Source organism: Trichoplusia ni, chromosome 19, assembly GCF_003590095.1.
Source record: "Trichoplusia ni isolate ovarian cell line Hi5 chromosome 19, tn1, whole genome shotgun sequence".
NCBI lineage: Eukaryota > Metazoa > Arthropoda > Insecta > Lepidoptera > Noctuidae > Trichoplusia > Trichoplusia ni.
This window is the reverse complement of record NC_039496.1, coordinates 5,637,849-5,658,621: the sequence shown is the minus strand read 5'-3', so window position 1 is coordinate 5,658,621 and position 20,773 is coordinate 5,637,849. Positions and strand designations below refer to the sequence as shown.

The following is a 20,773-nucleotide window of genomic DNA, read 5'->3' as shown; positions in this document are numbered from 1 at the left end:
TGCCTAGAATCTGCAGCTTTAGGAATTTCAGAAAATGTATAATGACATCATTCCCTCAAGTTTCGGTAAACCAAATCCTAAAGATAAACACCATTAGAAAATGCTATTGTGAATGAGTTAATGTAAGTTATGGGTATGCGTTACATATTATTTCAATTAGTTATTTTGTCGTAATAATTATATCCTTTAAAGTGGGAATAATACCGAAACCAACTATACAATGCTTTGATATACTGTAGTCGCTAACGTATAATAATGGTAAATTTTGTGCACAAGACTAGCAACCCTGAAGGAACATCTGTCATCTTCGTCGTCATCAGCAATCTGTCATTTCGGTTGACTGTTATCTCTATTTTTGTGCTAAAAATATATATTTCGGAGTACAGAAAACTTTCCTTTGTGTTTATAGTACTTAATAAACTTTAAAGTGGCGTAAATAAGTTCGCAAAAATGTCGAAATTTGAGGATAATCCGTTTAGTGACCCAACCATAGACAACCCATTTGCAGTATGTAGCCTTTAGCTAAAACGAAAAATATATTGTTTTTATACTTTTCATCGTAATATATTGTTGATTTGGTTCAGGATCCAGCGGTGCAGCAAGTTGCAAGGAGTACAAATAACGCAACACGCGGTCTCGACGATTATAATCCCTTTGACGGGCAACAAAATGCAAATCAAGCTACGGTAATTTGTTCATATTAGTCATTAGTATGATAGTAAATATGTCGATACATATAACGGCATCTTTGTTAGATATCAGAATGAACTAATTAACTTGTTTTTTTTTTCAATAACTAGTGCAATAGGTTAATTTGCCTTTCTTTATCTTTTACATTAGGTTTAACCAGGTGAAGCTTGTGTCCAATATTATTAATATGTTATATGCTGCATATACAGGTCCAGCAGCCACCCCAACAGCCGACACAGCCTGCTATCATGCAGGCTGTGTCACCTCCAGCCAGTGGGCAGTATGTGCGGCCTGCCCAACCACAGCCGCAGGCTCAACCACCTCAAAACTTTACCACTGCTGACTTTCAGGTACCTGTCTCACACTTAGTTGATTCTTATAAAAACATTTTAATGGAACATGCTACTATTTATAGCACAGGTTATTACCATTTCTGGGTCTAATGGAATGTAATCAGATTCTAAGTAGATATTTATTAAAATACTCGGTTAACATAACTACAAATTAAAGAAATTGAACATTTAAAATTTTATGTAATTATTTAGGTGTATAAAATTATGTACAATTGCCAGTATACTAATTATTGACCCTGAAATGGCCACATCTGTTTACAGTCATGTCTAAAAGTTTTATCTCATGTCAGTTGTGTGTATTCTCCAAACATAATATTGCTCAAATATTTCGTGTTCACGACTAACAAAATCTTCATTAATATTCCGAAATGAAACATAGATAATGTAGTTTCTTTTTAATTTGAAGCCCATGAACAGTTGTAGCTTTTGGTCTTGTTAAACTACCACTATTCCAGTACCAATAAATAAAACTGAAAATGATAGTCCATAAAATTCAATTGCCTGTATATGGAACAGATTTTTACAGCACTTGAATTGAAATAAAAATACAATGTAGCTAACACATGCACATGTTTATTGATTTGTATGCATGTCAACTAATATGCACTTTGCTTTTTCCAAACGCACAAAAGGAGCTAAAGGTAAACACTTGTTAACATTATGAATCATTATTTGTATTATCAGTTTTTATCATTAATATTATCAATTTATCAGTATGACTAGTTAATGCCATTTTCAATGGATTATTCTTCATAGCTTTAAAAACATAGTTGCTTTTATTAGTCATGGAATAAAATACACTATATTATGTTAAGCCTATTAATTAGCCTGTACTAGGTTTTCTTAAAATTGATTTGTTCCACTACTTGAAGTAGATTTGTAGTTTCACTTTTACATTTCGTCTTTAAATTGTTGATGCAGGTCATTTAGACTCTTTCCTTTGTTCCTGACCTTGTCTATTTTATTTGGGGATAATAGAGCACATTATCAACCATTATACATTAAAAGAGAAAAATAATTGGCAGTAGTTTAGTATTATACCTACACAAACAACAACACCATGTCACAAATTTACTTCACACTCATAACCTTAATGCGTGGTTGTACCTTTAAAGTGATTGAACTATTGTATAACTAGCAATATCAATTTATAATCTACTATCTTTTGTTTGCTTGGTTATCAGATCAATAAATAATCTAAGGTTAAATCTGCATTGTCTTTTGCCTCCTTACTACATATTATAAAAAATACATTTATAAGAACTCATTGAATCATCACCTTTTAGAATTTCGTCAGATGTATGACAATTTTTGCCCAAATTTTACTCTCAAACATAAAACTAAACACATGTTAGAAGACCTCAAGAAAGTACTGCAGTAAACTTGTAAGAAACACCCACAGATACTCAGTACTTCTCGTATTATAGCAAATTGCATGTGTAGGTGTAAATTTCCGCTTTTATCAATTCTTGAACTCAGTCTTTACATCTCACGAGCATTTACTAACATAACCACCATGGCTGGTCTACAGAGAAGACAGGAGGAGTTAGAAAGGAAAGCTGAGGAGTTAGCTCGGAGAGAAGCGGAGCTGCGGGCTGGCTCGGCCGGCAGGCGGAATAACTGGCCGCCTTTGCCTGCATTCTGTCCCATACAGCCGTGCTTCTACCAAGACATCAATGTTGACATACCGCTAGAGTTCCAGAGGATCGTGCGACACCTGTACCATTTATGGATGTGTAAGTTTACTTTATTTTATTACAATGACATTACTTACTTTATTACTTTGCATTTAAAGTTTTATTATAAAAGTAAATCAATATGTATGTTATAAACAAGAAGAACCGTGTTTATGTTCATTTCTATCTAACTGTGTTAGAAGGCTGATATTTATTTCAAACTTATGCATGTAGTATATTATAAGCATTTAATACATTGTAGATATTTGCAATTATGATTCTGTAGAAGTTCGTCTATATTTAGGCGTATGTATGAATGTATGAGTATATCTAATCTAAACTGCATTCACAAACAATCAGATGAATGGATTACAAGTGTGATATCACATCTCGTGTTCCATATAATGTTCTTGTCAACACGCGAGTTTTAAAACTACCTACTTGTAAATATGTATAGAATTTATATGTAAATTGTGATCAATATTAAATGTCTTGCTGTAGAAGTGTTTACACAGCAGTGGATTAGTCAATGACTGTAATATATAATCGATTCGATGTATCTGCCTGACTAAGTATAAAATGAAGTAGCTATCTTCTACCTAAGTTGCTGACTGTAGAAAAACGTAGAAATTAGCTCTTGGTTTGTTATCATTTATGGTTAGAAAATTGATTATTTAAGTTCCCAAAAAAAAATTGTAGACCTGCTAGTAGACAACTTTAGGTTTAAGTACTTTCAAAATGAGACAGGATAGTTACCATTCTTAGTTTCTCGACTGCAGGTTCAAGGTTTTTTTTCTAGTGTGTATGTACATTTTTGGTCTGATCTATTTTAGTATGTGCAAAGTAATGTTTGTAACTTTTGAATTGACCTTGGATACTTAATTAGATTATTCTCTGTCTATAGAGAATCGAGTAGTTGTTTTTCCTAAATAGCTTGTTTAATTTCCAGTCCACGCTCTCGTTCTTTCGCTGAACATAATCGGCGCGATGTCTCTGATGTTCGCCGGCAACGGCTTCACGACGTTCGGCCTCTCGATCCTGTACTTCATACTGCTGACGCCCTTCAGCTTCGTCTGCTGGTACCGACCGATATATAAGGCGTTCAGGAGCGACTCCTCATTCAACTTCATGGTCTTCTTCTTTATATTCCTGTTCCAAATTATCATAACCGTAGTCCAGTCGGTTGGATTCAGCGGTGGAGGTTCTTGGTGAGTTGATAAGTATTTGGTGTATTTTTATTACATTTTATACGATTTTGAAAGTCAATCATAACTATAATTGAAATTACTGTCGGTCTGAATGTCCCTGTGCGGGATGAATGACATAAGTCAGCAACTTCTTTACTAAAGTTCGATGTATAATGTACTTTTGAGGATGGTATATTAAAATTAACATGTTGCTAAAACTTGTTATATATAAACAATATTATTAACGTTAAAAATCTCGTTTCTGGTGATAAGTGATACTGGTTTTCTATAACATATGTTATCAATAAACATGATTTCCTTATTACAGCGGCCTTATCACCAGCATCGGTGCTTTCAAGACGAACGTCGCAGTTGGCATCATCACATTGCTGGTCACCATAGGATTCATCACATGTGTTGTAGCTGATGTTATGTTAATTGCCAAGGTATGTTATAATAAAGCTGAGTTTTCATAATCAGTGGTATCCCTGATGAAGTAGGGAGGGGTTTCCGCAATATTACAGTACATCGCGGCAATAACTACGATAATATTATGCGGTTGGTTAAAATGTATGCTCGTTCTTCACGTCTGCTGACCCGGCTTTTCTAGCTTGCTTGCCCGTGCGAGCTTGTCAGTCATAGCACAGATAACAGAGCGGGCAAAGGCAGACTTATACTACTTGATTTAGAAGGTGAGACAATACGGAACAAGTTACTATACATTGCTAGACGCGCAGGCTATTGTATTGTAACTAACGGCATAGAAGCATGAAACTGTCCAGAATCAAATTTACAATATTATATGTTTTGTTAGTTACACTTTAATTTGCAACCGGATCTTGTGTGATGATAATACCACTCACTCGTGTGGCGGCTTTTAACTTTGTATTTTAGTATGAAGAATCTGATATCCTTGTTTTAATTTCCATTTAAATATGTGATAAAAAAATCTGATACATATGTATGAGCGTGTGCGCGATATTATAATCTAATCTGTTAATGGAATTAATTCAATATTGGAAATAAGAATTTCGTAACAACACTTGCCGTCTTAACGCTCAATCTTTTTTTAGCATTCTATCTTTCGCGGGATGAATTAATCACATACCATATCGATTATTTAAAGCATAAATAAGGGATTGATATGGGTTTGACGAACAATCTAAAATATTCAAAATATAATCCTTATTCCTATTTGTTATTCCCGTCCACAAGGTCGAGATTGGTAGCCCAAATTAATTGCCTTTCAAGCATAGTAACAATGACAAAAGAAACCCAAAGTTAAACGCAACCCTAACATTCTTAACAATATCCAATATTCAAGTAATGCTCAAACATTGTGTTACTATACAAAATAAATGAAATTAATTAATGACGTGGTCCGTGGTCGAGTGGCGTACGCACCGGTTTCAAGGTGTAGCTAGCTTTGTGGTCCCGGGTTCGATCCCCGGTCGGGTCAATGTAAAATATCACATTTCTATAATGTGTCGGGTCTGGGTGTTTGTGGTACCTTCGTTCCATAACACAAGTGCTTTAGGAACCTACTTTGGGTTCAGAACAATGTGTCCGCATTAATGGTTGTTCCCGTGAGCCAGGTGCACCGTATCTACCGGTCGACGGGCGCGTCGCTGGCCAAGGCGCAGGCGGAGTTCACGACGGAGATCCTGCGCAACCAGCACGTGCAGACCGCCGCCTCCAGCGCCGCCGCCGCCGCCGTCAACGCGCAGATCGCCAACGCTAACCGGTATTAAATGGCATGAGTAAGTTAGTCTTGTTCTTGTCTTTATTCCATGTGCTTACTGACTATGAGGCTGTGTATAGTAACCTGTACACCTTAAAAAAGGCTTTGTGAAGCACATCATCGCATCTCAGTTTTCTCCTTGGGTAGTGAATGTGTGAGCAGACAGGTCTTATAAATAGGTTATATTTATAAGACCTGTCTGCTTCACGACAATGATGTTTTAAGTATTGAAACAGCATGAAAAAAGCATGAGTTTTCTGATTTGATAAAAAAACACTTGTGTGTAACTTGACATTATTTTTGATAATTGCACTTAGTTAATGTATGTTAACTAAATATTTTCTGTTTACAGACGCGACTAGTTGAATAAAAGAGTCACTGAATGTGCACATCGGGAAAATACGCAATACCATCATCAATCAAGATATCGTTAGCGCTTATACTGATATTAATGCAATGTTTACATATTTTTCTCGACAAAAACTTTACGCGAATTATTGTTGTATCTATCGCGTTCTGTACATGCATTTTACCTCAATGATGATCAAATTTCATGATAATTTGAGGTAATAGAAAATGTTCTCGTCACTAACGATTACTCGCATAATCAATTACTTAACATAGAAAATATATCATATGTGATGTGATTGTGTTGTATGCTTGATTATTACTTCATCTTAAACACCATTTCCTATTCTGTTCGCTTTGAGACGGTGATGCACGAAGCATACTTTCCTCAGCTCTTGTGCATCCTCGAGTTAAAGTGGTAGGTCATATTTAACGGCCAAAATAAAATATGGCTGTGTAAATGTAATAAAAAAATATTTGAACTTATTTATTTCAAGTATTGGCGTTACAAATATTAGGATACCAGGTATAGTGCTACACACAATAGAGAAGAGATTCACCAAGTCAATATGTACCAACAATAATAGTTTTTTTTTTTTTTATGTAAGCGAGGTGTGTGCTGCTGAATTTTTACTGTTGTAATATTATTAAATCTAAATTTAACCTTTTTCACCTCTATTTTCTGTCGCACTGTACTTATTGGACAGCATTTGAGTATTTTAATATAATAATAATATGATGTTTATCAAATTAAGATATAATATGCCACGATATAGTTTATTTGCTAGCTGTAACGATTATTCAAATCGACATGAGCTTACAAATGCTTTAAGACCTACATACCTACAAAAATCTGGAGTCTTCACACATTTAGGATTTGCCAGGGTTATAATTGTTCGGTGACGACTTTAAAGCTGTTTTTATTTAGTTACAAATAGTTAATAAATGCGTTATTTATTGCTTAGAAAATATGACACGGAACTTATATTCCCTTATTATAAACTCTAAATTGAGTGAAATTAAATTTTATCGTTTGCTGTTACTGTTTGTTAGTTGCTTCCCTTCAAGTAACCTACCGTTTAGTTTTCCTTGAGTAAACATTCCAAGAAAGTGTAAATACCCCCTTTTTATTAATATTTAAACTTGAAATTAAATGTGTAATATAAATATTTGATATCTTTTAAAATTTATGGAAATTAAAGTTTCATGTAACGTCGCTAATTAAATGGGTGTATTTGGACCATTTACTTAATCGTTAGTATTTTCAAGTGTGACTCTCTTGCCCCGCGTTGAGACTATCTATTAGATGCACAAGACTTCGACTTTAGTATTTATCGTTGTATAAAATAAAATAGTGTAAGTTGGTAAACATATAAGCATACTATTAACTAGTCATTGGACTAAACAGCTTTGGAAAATTGACTAAACAAATAGACCGCTTACAAAATTGTATCTAAACAAACTAATACGTGACTGCGCCCATTATCGGGGCGCGAACAATACGTAGGTATGTTATGTATAATCTGGGCCTAGCATATTGTAAATTATTTACCAGACCGTCCTTACCCCAGATAAATGGTAAGCGAAGGCGCGTAGATTTATCTAAATGTTTAACTGTTTTGTAACGATTAAGTCATGTTATACACTTATAATTAATAATAAATATAGTTTCAGAATTTAGCGTTTTATTTTTGCGTATCTATATAATTGTACATCTCTTCATTACTTATCATTATTTCGTTGCGCCGATATCGTATTGATACCGTATCAATTATTTATTAAGTTAATTCATTCAAATAAGAAGATTAACAGAAATAGACCATTTTGTACAATAGTAATTTTAATTAGAAAATGTTCACAATTTTTCCTAGTATTAACATAACAGATTACCACTTAAAACCTAGATGCACGCATCACACAGAACTTCATAAAATAGTGTGGTGTAAACAGGGTTTATGAACATCCCATGTACAATCACATTATATGTAAAATACAGTCTCTGTATTGGTGTTGTATTTACACTGACTTGACCTTTTGGGACTGTTTAGGTTCTTGCTGTTTCAGTAAAAGCCACCAATGCATATTTTAGTTTGTGAACAACTGAAATAGTGCCATCGTCATCTAAAACAGTCCATTTAGTGGCCATGGAAAGGCATACAAATATTGCTTTAAGTTCGGGAGCGTTAGCGAGTGGTGTGTGTTGGTTGGCACTATGTCTGCGGCTGGTTGGCGTGTGCGTGCGCGCCGAGGCGGGCCGGGTCCTGGCTGGGGTAGTGCAGCGTCAGCGGCGCGGGCGGCGGCGGCACGCCGGGCGCGGCCGCCACGCCCGCCACGCCCGGCACCCCGGGCAGGCCGGCCACGCCGCCGCCCCACGCCGGCCAGCCGCCGCCGCCGTAGTGGTGCAGGTTGAAGAAGTCGTTCGGACGGTTTGGAGGTGGAGGCATCTGTAGGAGGCATCAATCAAGAATTTATATTCGTCAATAAACAAAAAAGAAACAGGAACCATCATTTGTATATAAGTATGTAGATTGTAAAAGGCACTATTTAAAAAAAATCACGTTCCGCCCATGTTTCAGATAAGTGAGAGTAAGATGTGTCTTTGCAACTCCAAAAACTACAAGTATTATAACAACACCACTATTTTTGTAAATTCAGACAAAAAATACCAAGTATTGATTGTCTGTCCAATATGAAGTCAATTGAAAAACAGAGACTAAATTATAAAATTTAAAATACTACCAACCTGTGGTGGGAATGGATGCAGATACGCAGGTGGCGGTGGGAGTGTGCCTGGCAGTCCAGGGACAGGCTCCAGTGCAGGCGCCATTTCGTTCTTCTCGTTGGCACCTTGGCGACCTGTAAGCAGTATAATTATGTACGTTCTATCCTAAAATGATTCAAATCCAGGAAATAAACACATGAAATTTTAATAGCCATAATAACATTCTTAAAAATCCTATCATGGAATATTTAAGTACCAGCTGTTGCCAGGACCTCCATTAGCTACAAATCGATATTGATACCACACCATGACGGAAATATAAAGTCGGGATAAAAACTATCCTATGTGAATCCTATTTTATGTGTTATTTTACCATATTTCGTCTAAATCCGTTCAGTGGTTTTCAAATGACGAGTAACAAACATCCATCCATACTTACAAACTTTTGCATGTTTAATAATAGAAGGATAAAATTGAACTGACCTTGTGATTTGCCCCATTTGATAGTAAGCCTCTTTCCTGATATAACTAGTCTGTTGAAAGTCTTGTCAGCAGCATGTTCTGCAGCACTCCTAGTTGTATATTGTACAAAGGCACATTGTGCTCTAGGCACTAGGGTCAAAGATCTGAAACAAACACATTAGTTACTTGTTGCTATGAATTAATCATATGATAATGAGATCATTTATTAGGAAACCACTAGTTCACATAAGTTCAAACAGAAAAAAAATTCAATCTGACAAATAATGTTTCTTATTTTGTGGATTGTGACATAGGGTATTTATAATATGGAGTGGATTTCATTATGCATGGGTGGTTGCCTATACCCTCTTCATATACAAGTATTTAGAGTAATGCATAGAATCAGTAAGTTATACACATTTGTTATATATATTTTTTCTTAATAAATCAGCAGACAGGATATTATGATGCTCCAAATCCATACATACATCAAAACAGTAGGGAATCTCAAAATTAATTTACCTTATTTCACCATACTGGTAGAAATGACCTCTGAGTTCATCTTCACTTATATTATCGGGCAGGTTGCCGATGTACAATGTTGTGACAGTCTTATCTTCAGGGGGAGGCAGTGCAGGCATGGCGGCTGCACGGCGCATCAACTTCTCCGCCACAGGGTCATTCACACCATAGTAACTGAAAAATTATGAAACAAATAAAAGTAAGTGGCCAGAAATTGCAAAGGATAGACAGGTTTCAAAGAGAAAGTGGGAGGCCTTTGCCCAGCAGTGGGAACAGCCTATATAAAAAAACACCTGGCCTAAACAAAAGTCAAGTGGCTACTAGAATAGCTAATCATAACAATAGTCTTAAATTGTGGTTCTTGTAGAAAAACACTGGAGAATAAATTGGATAACTTTATGCTCAATTTATTGCTATAATCAAGCAGTCAAAGAGCTTACCGGTCCTTGATGTTTTGGTCCGCCAGAGGATCATCAGGGTCAGTTGGTTTCTCATGCCGATATGGACACTCTTCACCGCGTCTACATTCACCTTTCACCCAGAAGGAGCACACATGTGGTCTGTTTCTTTTATAGTAAGGAGCTGATCTAGCTAAACGTAACAGCAAGTCAGAAGCACCTTTAGATTTTAATGCAGAATTACTAGGTTGGGTAGCATCAAACTTAGACATTTGGCTATCCAAATTCTGAATATAATATTCTTTATTCACTTCATTACGAGGTAGGTCATCTTGTATTTTAAGTGCAGCATCTCTAACTTGAATTGGTAACCCGTATTCGAGATCCAAAAGGCACGTTTGACATACGTTCTTAAGTTTAGAACAAGTCTGACATATTTCCGTCTTCTTGAAACGCATTCTTGCTCCAGGACACCATCGAAATACGGTGAAGGGTCTGGCACATATTTTGCACTCTTTACCATATTTTTCCTTGGTCTGAAATATTTTTATAAAACATGAGTGTTTCTGACGTGATAGTAAACATTTTCAATAATTTACAAAATAAATACTTAGGTCTCATTTCATACTCCAAGACAATTAGATGGTACTTACCATACGAATATAGGGGTTATCTCCAAGACATGTCTGACATAAAATAGGGAAATCCTGTAAAAGAAAAACTTCTGTCAAGTCACTAAAATTCATAGGATAGAAATTAAAATTATTTTTCAATGCTCTCTTACCGAATCTTCCCAATTTTGACGATTGTACGTGTTTGTTGATTTTGAAACAGCCATGGTAATTCGTTAATTTGAACTACTTACACTATGCTGAAAATGTACATATATGACTGAAGTTATGCTGAGTCGTTAATATATGAATAGACAATATTGTCTACCTAAAAGAACAATTAATTGACTAAAATAATAATCAACAACGCCAACAAGAAATTCAGAATAACGTCAAAAGTGACGCCATTTTGGATTTATGATGATAGATCATAGAAAGATCATAGACATATCAAAGCATCGACAATATGAAATAGACAGGGTAAAGACAAACGATTGTTCAATAAAGTTCAATACTGAACATTGATTTTTTTTTTCTTCCCGGATGGGAAAGCAGCGGGATCTAAGCCCATACTAAACATTGATATAGAATTACTTTATCTAAAGGCGTAATCGCACGCTATCGCTCGTCACTCGTTTACGTGACCCCATTTTTAAATTTCCCACGACTCGAAAAGTCGCTCCTTCATGCAGTCGCTCGTTTGCAGCGACAATCTGGTCGAGCGACCCCATTTTAAATTTCCCGAAAAACAAAACATTTATATCTATAATCTAATTGTGAACTGGCAATTATGTAGAAACAAGTGTGATTTTTTTAAAGTTACTTATGTACATTTTAAACTTCATAAAACTTTACAATGAAGAAACAAAATTATGGCTTAAACGTTCATTGTGTTCGTCTTATAATAATATTTTATGAAATGTTTTAAAGCATTTACCTTGTCCGATTCGGGAATTAATTTAGGGACCGTTTGCAGCACCACTTTTATATAACTTACATCGACTTGTCTCGACCGCTTAATTTTTTCTTTTCTTTTCTCTATTCTATAGTGTATTAATTACCTATGATCTTTTTTTTTACCGGTGACAAAGTTCAACATTTTGAGCTTTGTGTGCTACCTACCTTAGATAGGTATATAATCTAAGCTACCTACATATCAAATGACCAGATTTGTCACTGCAAACGAGCGACTGCAAAGGCCGTAGCTCAACATTTTCAGCTTTGTCGCTACCTTTCCTGCGACCATATTTTGTCATTACACACAATTATTTTACAATTATCACATGAAATTTAAAAATTTAGTCGCGTGATCCATGAAGTTACGCCTTAAGAAATTTTAATGCGTTGTGCCAACTGCATCCGACTATCACCGTTTTCCAACTGCAGATGACATTTTCTATACCAGTTCCTTGAAAAAAATTGATATGAAGCCCATTAAAAATCTAACGAGTGTTTGATAATAATAATCACCGGTTTCGGTGATTATTTTTTCTTGCTTTTTACTTTTACTCTAGAGCAATAATAACATAAGGTATGTTATATTGTGTTATAATGTGTGAGGACATGTTTGTATGTAATAAAGTAAAACCTGATTACGTTATAATTCAAGATGTTCTCCAAATATTTTCCTTCAAAGGCTTTGCAGCTCTGAGGATCATTCAACAGTCTGTGGACCAATGTCAATTGCATGTCAATTTCACGTCAGTCACTGTCAACATTTGGTACACTGTTTTCGAGAGTCGGTGTTGTTAATTTTAAGATTAGAGTCAGGTAATAAGATTTGAGAAAAAGCATCAGAAGTGGATCTTATAAGTTGTTAAAACGTCAAAGCATAAACATGTCTATTACAACACTGGTACGTATTCTAGTTACGTAAAAAAATAAAATTTATGTGTCGGCGCCGCCGTGCTTAAACCTATTTATACTTTTTGTAGTACTACATGCAACTGAAAAGAGAAAATGCTCATGAAGATTCTATTTGGTGCTGTACTTGGAGTAAGATAGAAAATGAGAAGCCAAAGGAACCGGAAAATGAGAATATGGACCAAACACAGTAAGTTAACCTTAGCTTTACGAATGCAACAAGCTTGATTGTTTATAAAACTACAATATGTTTAAACAAGTAATCAAATAAAAACTTAGATATAGCACCTATTTTAAAATGCCTGCTAAAATTGAAAGGTCCAAGGTGTTGTCCAAAGGCATGTGCTACGGTTTTCCACAGTATATTATACAGTGAAGTATATTCTAAAATTGTAATAGTTGAATTTATTAATTTGGGCCTTCCTTGGGTGTTCTTCAATAGAGCAGGTTCAGATGGTCCTTGATAGACACCCCAAAATATTTCAGATTATATTTTTTAACAACACCTCTGCATGGTGGACCTGCATCCCTATGGAAGCTATAAAAACAGCAGTTTTCTTCATTTTGAGTTAACCTTTTAAGTATTAATTGAAAGTGATACAAATGTTAATAAAATTTATTTCTAAATATTTTTATGTATATTCTAGGGATTCCAACCATTCTGAGGCTGGTTCAGAAAACTACATGATAACTGGAGGACTGGATGACCTCATTAAAGTGTGGCAGTTTGAAAATGGAAAGCTCGAGGAAAAGTACCAGTTAGAGGGCCACTCACTTGGTGTAATCTCAGTGGCTGTCAGTCCTGATGGGAAAAGTAAGGAATCATTAAAATATGGAGAGTCATTTCTTAGTGAATAATAGGAGTCTCTACTGAAGGTGGAGTCACAATCTTGTTAGATATTAACATATGGCTAGAAATAGCAAAATAGCTCTTGACCCACAGGCACATTTTAAAGTCTTATTATCATCATCATCATCATTCCCCTGCTCCTATCCCAATTATTATTAGGGGTCAGTGCAACATGTCATCTTCTACCATTAAAGTCTAATTGACTTCAGGGCATGAATAAAGATCATATGTAGAATTTGATGCATGCCAGAGCTAGAGGCATAATGTTGAGCTGCTGACCTAACAGGCTGCAATTTGAATGCAGTATATTTATATTCTAACAAATTAATATTGATTACTGTCATAAACAGTAACAAATTTAATTTATTTTTTTATGATTTCAGCTTTAGCCAGTAGTTCTCAAGATTCCTCTCTCATTCTCTGGGACTTGACAACTGGTGAGAAAATTAAGACAATGGAGACAGGTCCCACAGATGTGTGGACCTTAGACTTCTCTCCTGATGGAAAACACATTATTTCTGGAAGCAATGCTGGCAAGATATTGATATTTGAAGTTGAGAGTGGGAAGCAAGAACAGACTTTAGATACTAGGGGAAAATTCACATTGAGTGTAGCCTATGTAAGATAATTAAATGTTTTGAAAATGTATTTCAACTACTTGCAGTGACACTTTGCTGCACATAATAGTTTTTTTAAGTTATTATGTGCTAATGTTACTATTATCTACATGTTTATTAATTCATATCAATGCCTCCACCTATAATTCGAGAATGTGCCCCTGTCGTAGTTTATGGCACTTTATGAACTACCAACCTTGACTAAGAGTTAATATTATATTACCGAAATATTCACATTTCATTTATGTTTGCAGAGTCCAGATGGCAAATACATAGCAAGTGGAGCTTTGGATGGTATTATCAATATTTTTGATGTAGCCCAAGGCAAGCTTGTACACACATTGGAGGGCCATGCTATGCCTATCCGAAGTCTCTGTTTCTCGCCTGACTCACAGTTGCTGCTCACAGCTTCTGATGATGGACATATGAAACTTTATGATGTGTAAGTAAATATAAAACTCTTTCTAGTTAAAATGAGTGGCATGCATCTGAATTTAGCCAAATTTGACCTCAGCTAATTTACCAAGTGCGGTTATTTTAAGCCACAGCCAGTATTTAATTTGTAACATTTAATTTCCAGCGTTCACGCTAATTTAGCGGGGACGCTCTCGGGCCACGCATCATGGGTACTATCAGTCGCATTCTCGCCTGATGGAAAACGCTTCGTATCCGGCAGCGCGGACAGGACTGTACGCGTTTGGGATTTAGATAGTATGCAGTGCCAACATGTATTTAAAGAACACAGTGATCAGGTAACCATTTCTTCTTGTTCATCATTCAAGTTAAGAGGAAATACTTCTTAAACAGGTATTCTATAATTATATAACTGTTTGCTTGTTTCCAGGTCTGGGGCGTGAAGTTTAATGCAGAAAGTAATAAAATTATGTCTGTTTCCGAAGATAAAAGCTTAAATATTTATGACTGCCCATTATAGTTTTAAAATATATGATATACTTTTACTACCTTGACTTGTCTTTTCTTATTTTTATAATACAAAAAGAAGTGCCTATGTCCTGACTTTTTATGTTATAATAACATGTTTTAACAACAGATAAACATATTAAAGCTTGGACATGTACGACACGTGATCACTTTTGTTACACCTTAATAAAACTGTATATCGCTCACGAGTAGAAATTCGATGATTAACTTTGGACTTGTCACAGAAAGACTTATTTTCTTAAATAGTATGTTTTGTGTGTTTACAAATAAGATAAATAAAAAAGTATTTTTGAACGATTTTATAATTGTCATCTCTCTGTCAAGTCAACGTCAAATGAAATGTCATAAAGGAGGTTGTGTTGTTTGGAAATGTGAATAAAAGTAAAACTTTAAGGTTTTTAGTGTTTTTATACTGAAATAAAATAATTAGTTACCATATACTACATGGAAATGCCTGCTAACACAATTGTATGTATTATATTTGCATATTTCGTAGCGTATCGTAATCTACTGATAAGTTTTTCTGTATAAATATTTTGAATATTTATTTCAGTATTCTTTAATAACCAAAAAAGAAAATGCTCATGAAGACCCAATCTATTGCTGTGCGTGGGCCAGAATAAATACCGTAGGGGATTCAATGTAAGTAGGGTTAAAAATATTATTTTATAATCTTCCGGAACCATATGCGATGCCGGTAAAAAGTGTTCCTACAAACGTAAATCTTTGCCTTTTTATACCCAATTAAAAAAAAATACATTTACACATTTTTATCAAAATCTTTGGTTTTAGAAATGCTGCCAAGGATTTCATTGTGACTGGAGGTCTAGACTGCCTTGTAAAAGTATGGGTGTTAGGGAACAATAAATTGGAACTGGTACACACATTAGAAGGTCACTCCATGGCTGTTGTATCTGTTGCAGTCAGCCCTACTGCTCCAAGTAGGTTCTTACATTTACATCTTACACATAACATTAATACTAATATTTAAGTTCCTTCAGTGATTATTATTAAACATAATATTATATGAAACATTTATTATGTAGTTGCTTATAAAAACACGCCGTTAAAAATGACTTACATTGATTTTAAAAGTAGCTCTACCTACAGATACTTAACAAGAAATTCTAAATAATTGAAAATAAAAATATTACTTAAACATTATCTCTAAATGTCAGGTGAACATAGTATAAAATCTATCTACAGTCAGTTAGATCAAAAAACTGGCAAAATGGCTAGAAAGAAGGATTATTATTTTTTAAACCTGTTCCTCACAAGTTCCTTATTTTCAGTAATAGTAAGTTCATCATTAGACTCAAGTCTCATATTCTGGGACCTAACATCTGGTAGGAAGATGGTAGAAATACCAACTGGAACTACTGATGTCTGGAAAGTGGCATTCTCTCCCAACGGTGAAAAGATTGCTACGGGAGGACACACTGGCAAAGTACATATATATGAAATACAGAATGGAGATATTGATAAGATGCTGGATACTAGAGGGAAATTTATATTGAGTGTTGCGTGGGTAGGTGTTATTTGAATTACTCTTGTATCATTATATTGTTTAATTAAGATTTAATTTTGATTTTGTACCTTATTGTTTATTTACTTTGCATTCTGATGAGAATATTGTTATTTATGAAAAATAGAATAAAATGTTAAGTCAAGTATTGCCAAATTTAGTAAACAAAAACAATACCTATCTAAGATAGGAATTATGGATTTAGGTGACATGGGCCAGAATTACTCATACTTTAAAAACTAGCAGCTGTTAAAAAAAATATAAACAAACACTTAACATTAACATTCCCCAATAAAAAATACACCATCTTATTTGCCACCAGAGTCGAAACGGTAGATACATAGCGACGGGCGCTGATAACGGTGTAGTCTGCATATTAGATGTGATGCAAGGCAAGCTAGTGCATTCGTTCGAGGCGCACACGCAGTCCGTCAGAAGCGTCGACTTCTCACCCTGCAACACGAAGCTCGCGACGGCTTCTAATGATGGATTCGTAAAGGTTTATGATGTGTAAGTTTGCTTGCTATAAATCTATTGTGTATGATTGATTAAGCGATTATTAAATAACACAGTACGTTCTTTAAAGATGTCGGAGAAAAGAATAGTCTAAGAACACGTAAATTTAGAGGTGTACTTAATTTTTCACTTATCTTATTTTCAAAACCTATCTACAGATAGTATAATATATAACTACTTAGAACATAGTTTTTAAGGTTTTGTTTTCACGGCCTCTTATCATCATCAGCCCATATTCGGCCACTGCTAGACGAATATGGGCTCCCCAATTGCACGCTATCGAGATCTATCTTCGGTTGCTCGCAACCAGCTTCTCACGGCACTTGACTTATAAGAATTATCTACCTGATGGTTGAATCGCATGAGTTGACCTATAAGTCGCATACCAAGTGCATTCCTTACTTTAATGCGGCGATCTATTTCAATACGCCATTTATTATTTTGCGATAATAACCCTTAAAACATAACTAATAAAGTTGACATATCTAAAAGGGCCAGTGCAGGTCTCCAGTTCTCGTTAGACCACAAGTGCTGGGCGCTGGGCGTGTGCTTCACGGCGGAGGGCACTCGCGTGGCGACCGCGGCCGCCGACGGCAGCGTACGGGTCGCTGCCGTCGACAAACTCGCTGTGCTCGCCACTTTTGAAGAACACACTGATATAGTAAGTCTAAGGGTGAAATTATTCTGTTGTTTATTTATATTATAATGGGTTTAATGTCTCAGTCGCTTGGTTGAAAATCACTTCGTTTAACCTACTAATATTACAAATGCGAAGGCTTGTATGTATGGATGGATGTTTGTTGCTCTTTCACGCAGAAACCACTGAACTGATTGGTATGAAATTTGGTTCAAAGATAACACATAGGATAGTCTTTATATTGATTTTATGTTCCCGTGGAATCATTTTCGTGTAATGGGTGGACCCGCTAAAACTGCTAGTTACAAATTCTGTTTGCGAAAGTCCTATTATCTATCTCACTGAAATAAAAAGTTACATGAACGAAATGAAAGTAATTTTAAATATTTATCATCTTTCTCAATTTTATAAATTAATTCTGTAAACCAATTATTTGTCTTTAACAGGTATGGGGAGTTAGCTTCTGCAGTACTAGTAAGAAATTAGTGTCTGTCTCCAAAGACAAATCTATTAATATCTACGAATGTCCTCCAATGCCCGTAAAAGTCGAGAAGGAAAAGTACATAAAGGTATGAAAAACTTAAAATAATGTGATATTTGTAGATTTTGTAAATCAAAAGAAAATAAATATATTAATCAAATAACTGTTTTTCAATTCCTTTAATATCAATTTAACTGAGACTTGTTAGGTATATTAAGTACCTTGAAGAACTGTCTAATACCAAAAACATTTAAAAATACAACTTTTCTAAACGGAACATCCATAATAAAAAACATAACCTTTACATCTCCCCTATTCACGGGCACAGTTAAAAGAACATGAATAATATGTCTGACTTTTAATTCGTGGATGAAAATAGCAGTCTTCCACACATTCCTAAAACTTGCCTTAAGAACAACTTTATGACAAGGCTGTAAAGTTTATTTTCGTTTGTCTTTACGATTGGCTTGTATACAGGGTGTATTATAAACGCGCAAGGGTGATTCCCCCACGTAAGACGGAGCGTCGGAACTTGATTAATTTTTGGCGGTAAGAGGATTGCGCCCATCGGTCTGCTACCAACCTTCTTTGCCTAGGATTTACACTGTAACTAAGGCCTCTCGGATTTGACAACTGCTTTTGTTCTAAAACCGTTGTGGTGTTGTGTAATTTTATTATGTTTCTGTTTGGCATGTTTTAATAATATTGATAAAATCAGATTTATTGAGCTGACGCGTCTTTGTACGTAAATCGTCTCACTAAAACCTCAGTAAATATATACTACTTTGCTAAAACTTACTATAAAATGCAAATTAAAATGTTTTAAATTCTGACTGAGTTGAAATCCATCCTTTACCGACAAAAAAGAACGCATAAAATGTCACTGGACCATAGCTTAGCTAGTACCTTCTAAAGCCTTAAAATATAAAAGTAATTGTTATTGCTGAATTATCTATTACATCCCAATTATAAATGATTAAAGAACGCACACCAGTATCCCACTGTCCACAGTATGGCTTTCACAAGTATCAGCAACATTACTGATCTGTTGTCAAGCTAAATATATAAAGGGAAGCATTTATCAAAAATATTTACATTGGTAGCGAGTCAATTGGTATCAGCTTAATTTGCGGGGAATTATGCGGCGCGGCCCGCCGGGAAATCAACTTTACATTCAATTTGCCGCCGCTGCACAGATAAAAACCAATCTCTTCATTTTTACCTGTCGCGGCGAGAGTAAACCCTCTTTGATGTTCGTGAATATTTCATAAGAAGTTTTAAAGTGCGCTTCGCTGTATTTTGTTTTTGATTTTTCGAAAAAATAGTAAACTTTTTACCGTTGATAGTTATATTCGGATTATGTATTCATTAACCATTTTTCAGATTATTTCAGCCTATACATTCATGGCTATATTATAATTCCAACGTAGGTATTTGAACATTTATAACAGTAACGAATGTCATCTGACATCCAAACTCAATTACTATTACAACCTCTGTACTAATATCTTAGATTGACTGGTTGATGTAATTACCAGCCTTAATCTTCTAATATATAAAATTCCCGTGTCACGATGTTAGTTACCGTACTCCTCCGAAACGGCTTAACCGATTTTTACCAAATTTTATATGCGTATTCACTAGGTCTGAGAATCGACCATCATCTATTTTTCATACCAATAAGTGATGAGGGTTGCTCACATTAAAAAAAATATTTTTTTTTTTGGACGAAATTGTTTGCTTTTATTTTTTTTATAATATGGCAGTAAAAATTCATACAACTAGAAATAATTCATTTGGCAAGACAACGTTTGCTGGGTCTGCTAGTAATAGTATAATATCTGTAACTCCTTTCATTTAAACCTGTAATAGTGGCTAGAACGAAATCGACGAGCGAATGTTATAAATCTACAGTTGCATGTACCTATAAGCTGTTAGCCTAAAGCTGCGATGTTTTATTTCTTATCTAATACTTTTTTTATGTATAGTGTAGTGGAAAATAATTACAAAATGTCCGCGTTTATTAAATACTCAATATCTACTCAACTTTATTGCATTCCATATGTTACAGAGAAGTTAAATAAATAAAAACTAAATATAAATGGGAAGGAGCTGAAATAGCAATTTATTAAAATGAATCTTGGTGGAAATCATTATACGTGTTTCTTTGTGTTTTGTATGTGTTATTTTATTTATTCCTATCTCAAAGTTTTGCAGCAGTTGCATTTTAATAGGCGGTTGACAAGGTATTGTGTAGTCCACATACGAGCTGCGGCGGTGGCCAGCGGCGGAGGTATCGGTGTCGTAATCACGGCCGCGCCGCCGGCAGCGCCATTCAATGAGATGAAATCACTATGCGGCGTATGAATAATTCAGGTGCGGTCCGTACCGCCCCCTCCACGGCCATGCACCCCCACTATCGATATTGATATAAAGTTGACAGAATATGTATGCCCAATACGACTCCGAGCTCCGTAATTTCGTGATTGAAGATTAGGATAGGTTTCGTTTTTGAATTATGTTTGGTGTCCCATTTAGGTATGAACAGAGGTCATTAAGTACCTACACTTTTCTTGGGAAAACATAACTGGTGGTTTTCTGGTCTGTCATCAGGCTGTAACTCACGAACGAT

The 20,773-nt window shown here is 35.2% G+C and overlaps 3 protein-coding genes across 7 annotated transcripts; 2 read left to right on the top strand and 1 right to left on the bottom strand.

The window, feature by feature from the left end:
* Window positions 1-286: 286 nt before the first annotated feature.
* LOC113503529 (secretory carrier-associated membrane protein 1) lies at window positions 287-7,671 on the top strand. 4 transcript variants are annotated; one of them, XM_026885556.1, is made up of 9 exons: window positions 287-507; window positions 585-686; window positions 900-1,040; window positions 1,676-1,684; window positions 2,575-2,779; window positions 3,669-3,927; window positions 4,235-4,352; window positions 5,502-5,650; window positions 6,000-7,671. In XM_026885556.1, exons 1-9 carry the CDS (start codon window positions 451-453, stop codon window positions 6,007-6,009), a joined length of 1,050 nt encoding a protein of 349 aa, XP_026741357.1. In that variant the 5' UTR covers window positions 287-450; the 3' UTR covers window positions 6,010-7,671. The 4 variants fall into 4 exon arrangements, with proteins under 4 accessions (XP_026741357.1, XP_026741358.1, XP_026741359.1 ...); XM_026885557.1 differs by having other exon boundaries at window positions 5,502-5,666; XM_026885558.1 differs by lacking the exon at window positions 1,676-1,684.
* Window positions 7,672-7,817: 146 nt separating this feature from the next.
* Window positions 7,818-11,141, bottom strand: LOC113503528 (pre-mRNA-splicing factor RBM22). The gene is made up of 7 exons (XM_026885555.1): window positions 10,884-11,141; window positions 10,753-10,806; window positions 10,142-10,635; window positions 9,702-9,875; window positions 9,201-9,343; window positions 8,739-8,851; window positions 7,818-8,439 (listed from the first exon to the last, which is right to left on the bottom strand). Exons 1-7 carry the CDS (start codon window positions 10,935-10,937, stop codon window positions 8,206-8,208), a joined length of 1,266 nt encoding a protein of 421 aa, XP_026741356.1. The 5' UTR covers window positions 10,938-11,141; the 3' UTR covers window positions 7,818-8,205.
* Window positions 11,142-12,412: 1,271 nt separating this feature from the next.
* LOC113503531 (WD repeat-containing protein 61) lies at window positions 12,413-18,309 on the top strand. Of its 2 annotated transcripts, XM_026885560.1 has the most exons (8): window positions 12,413-12,565; window positions 12,645-12,763; window positions 13,221-13,387; window positions 13,807-14,042; window positions 14,295-14,482; window positions 14,621-14,792; window positions 14,885-15,450; window positions 15,536-15,549. In XM_026885560.1, exons 1-7 carry the CDS (start codon window positions 12,548-12,550, stop codon window positions 14,972-14,974), a joined length of 990 nt encoding a protein of 329 aa, XP_026741361.1. In that variant the 5' UTR covers window positions 12,413-12,547; the 3' UTR covers window positions 14,975-15,450; window positions 15,536-15,549. The 2 variants fall into 2 exon arrangements, with proteins under 2 accessions (XP_026741361.1, XP_026741362.1); XM_026885561.1 differs by lacking the exons at window positions 12,413-12,565; window positions 12,645-12,763; window positions 13,221-13,387; ... (1 more) ...; window positions 14,295-14,482; window positions 14,621-14,792 and adding exons at window positions 15,775-15,923; window positions 16,275-16,510; window positions 16,830-17,017; window positions 17,516-17,684; window positions 18,107-18,309 and having other exon boundaries at window positions 15,314-15,450; window positions 15,536-15,624.
* Window positions 18,310-20,773: the final 2,464 nt, after the last annotated feature.

What these genes read in the sequence shown, in the direction of transcription:
- LOC113503529 (XM_026885556.1), top strand. Translation starts at nt 451, where the DNA reads ATGTCGAAATTTGAGGATAATCCGTTTAGTGACCCAACCATAGACAAC. An exon ending in AAAATGCAAATCAAGCTACG is followed by an intron (nt 687 to 899) that starts GTAATTTGTTCA and finishes CTGCATATACAG; the next exon opens with GTCCAGCAGCCACCCCAACA. An exon ending in CCTGTACCATTTATGGATGT is followed by an intron (nt 2,780 to 3,668) that starts GTAAGTTTACTT and finishes TTTAATTTCCAG; the next exon opens with TCCACGCTCTCGTTCTTTCG.
- LOC113503528 (XM_026885555.1), bottom strand. Translation starts at nt 10,937, where the DNA reads ATGGCTGTTTCAAAATCAACAAACACGTACAATCGTCAAAATTGGGAA. An exon ending in GTCAAAATTGGGAAGATTCG is followed by an intron (nt 10,807 to 10,883) that starts GTAAGAGAGCAT and finishes TTTCTTTTACAG; the next exon opens with GATTTCCCTATTTTATGTCA. An exon ending in CAAATGGGGCAAATCACAAG is followed by an intron (nt 8,852 to 9,200) that starts GTCAGTTCAATT and finishes TACTGCTTACAG; the next exon opens with GTCGCCAAGGTGCCAACGAG.
- LOC113503531 (XM_026885560.1), top strand. An exon ending in TGTCAGTCCTGATGGGAAAA is followed by an intron (nt 13,388 to 13,806) that starts GTAAGGAATCAT and finishes TTATGATTTCAG; the next exon opens with CTTTAGCCAGTAGTTCTCAA. An exon ending in TCACATTGAGTGTAGCCTAT is followed by an intron (nt 14,043 to 14,294) that starts GTAAGATAATTA and finishes TTATGTTTGCAG; the next exon opens with AGTCCAGATGGCAAATACAT.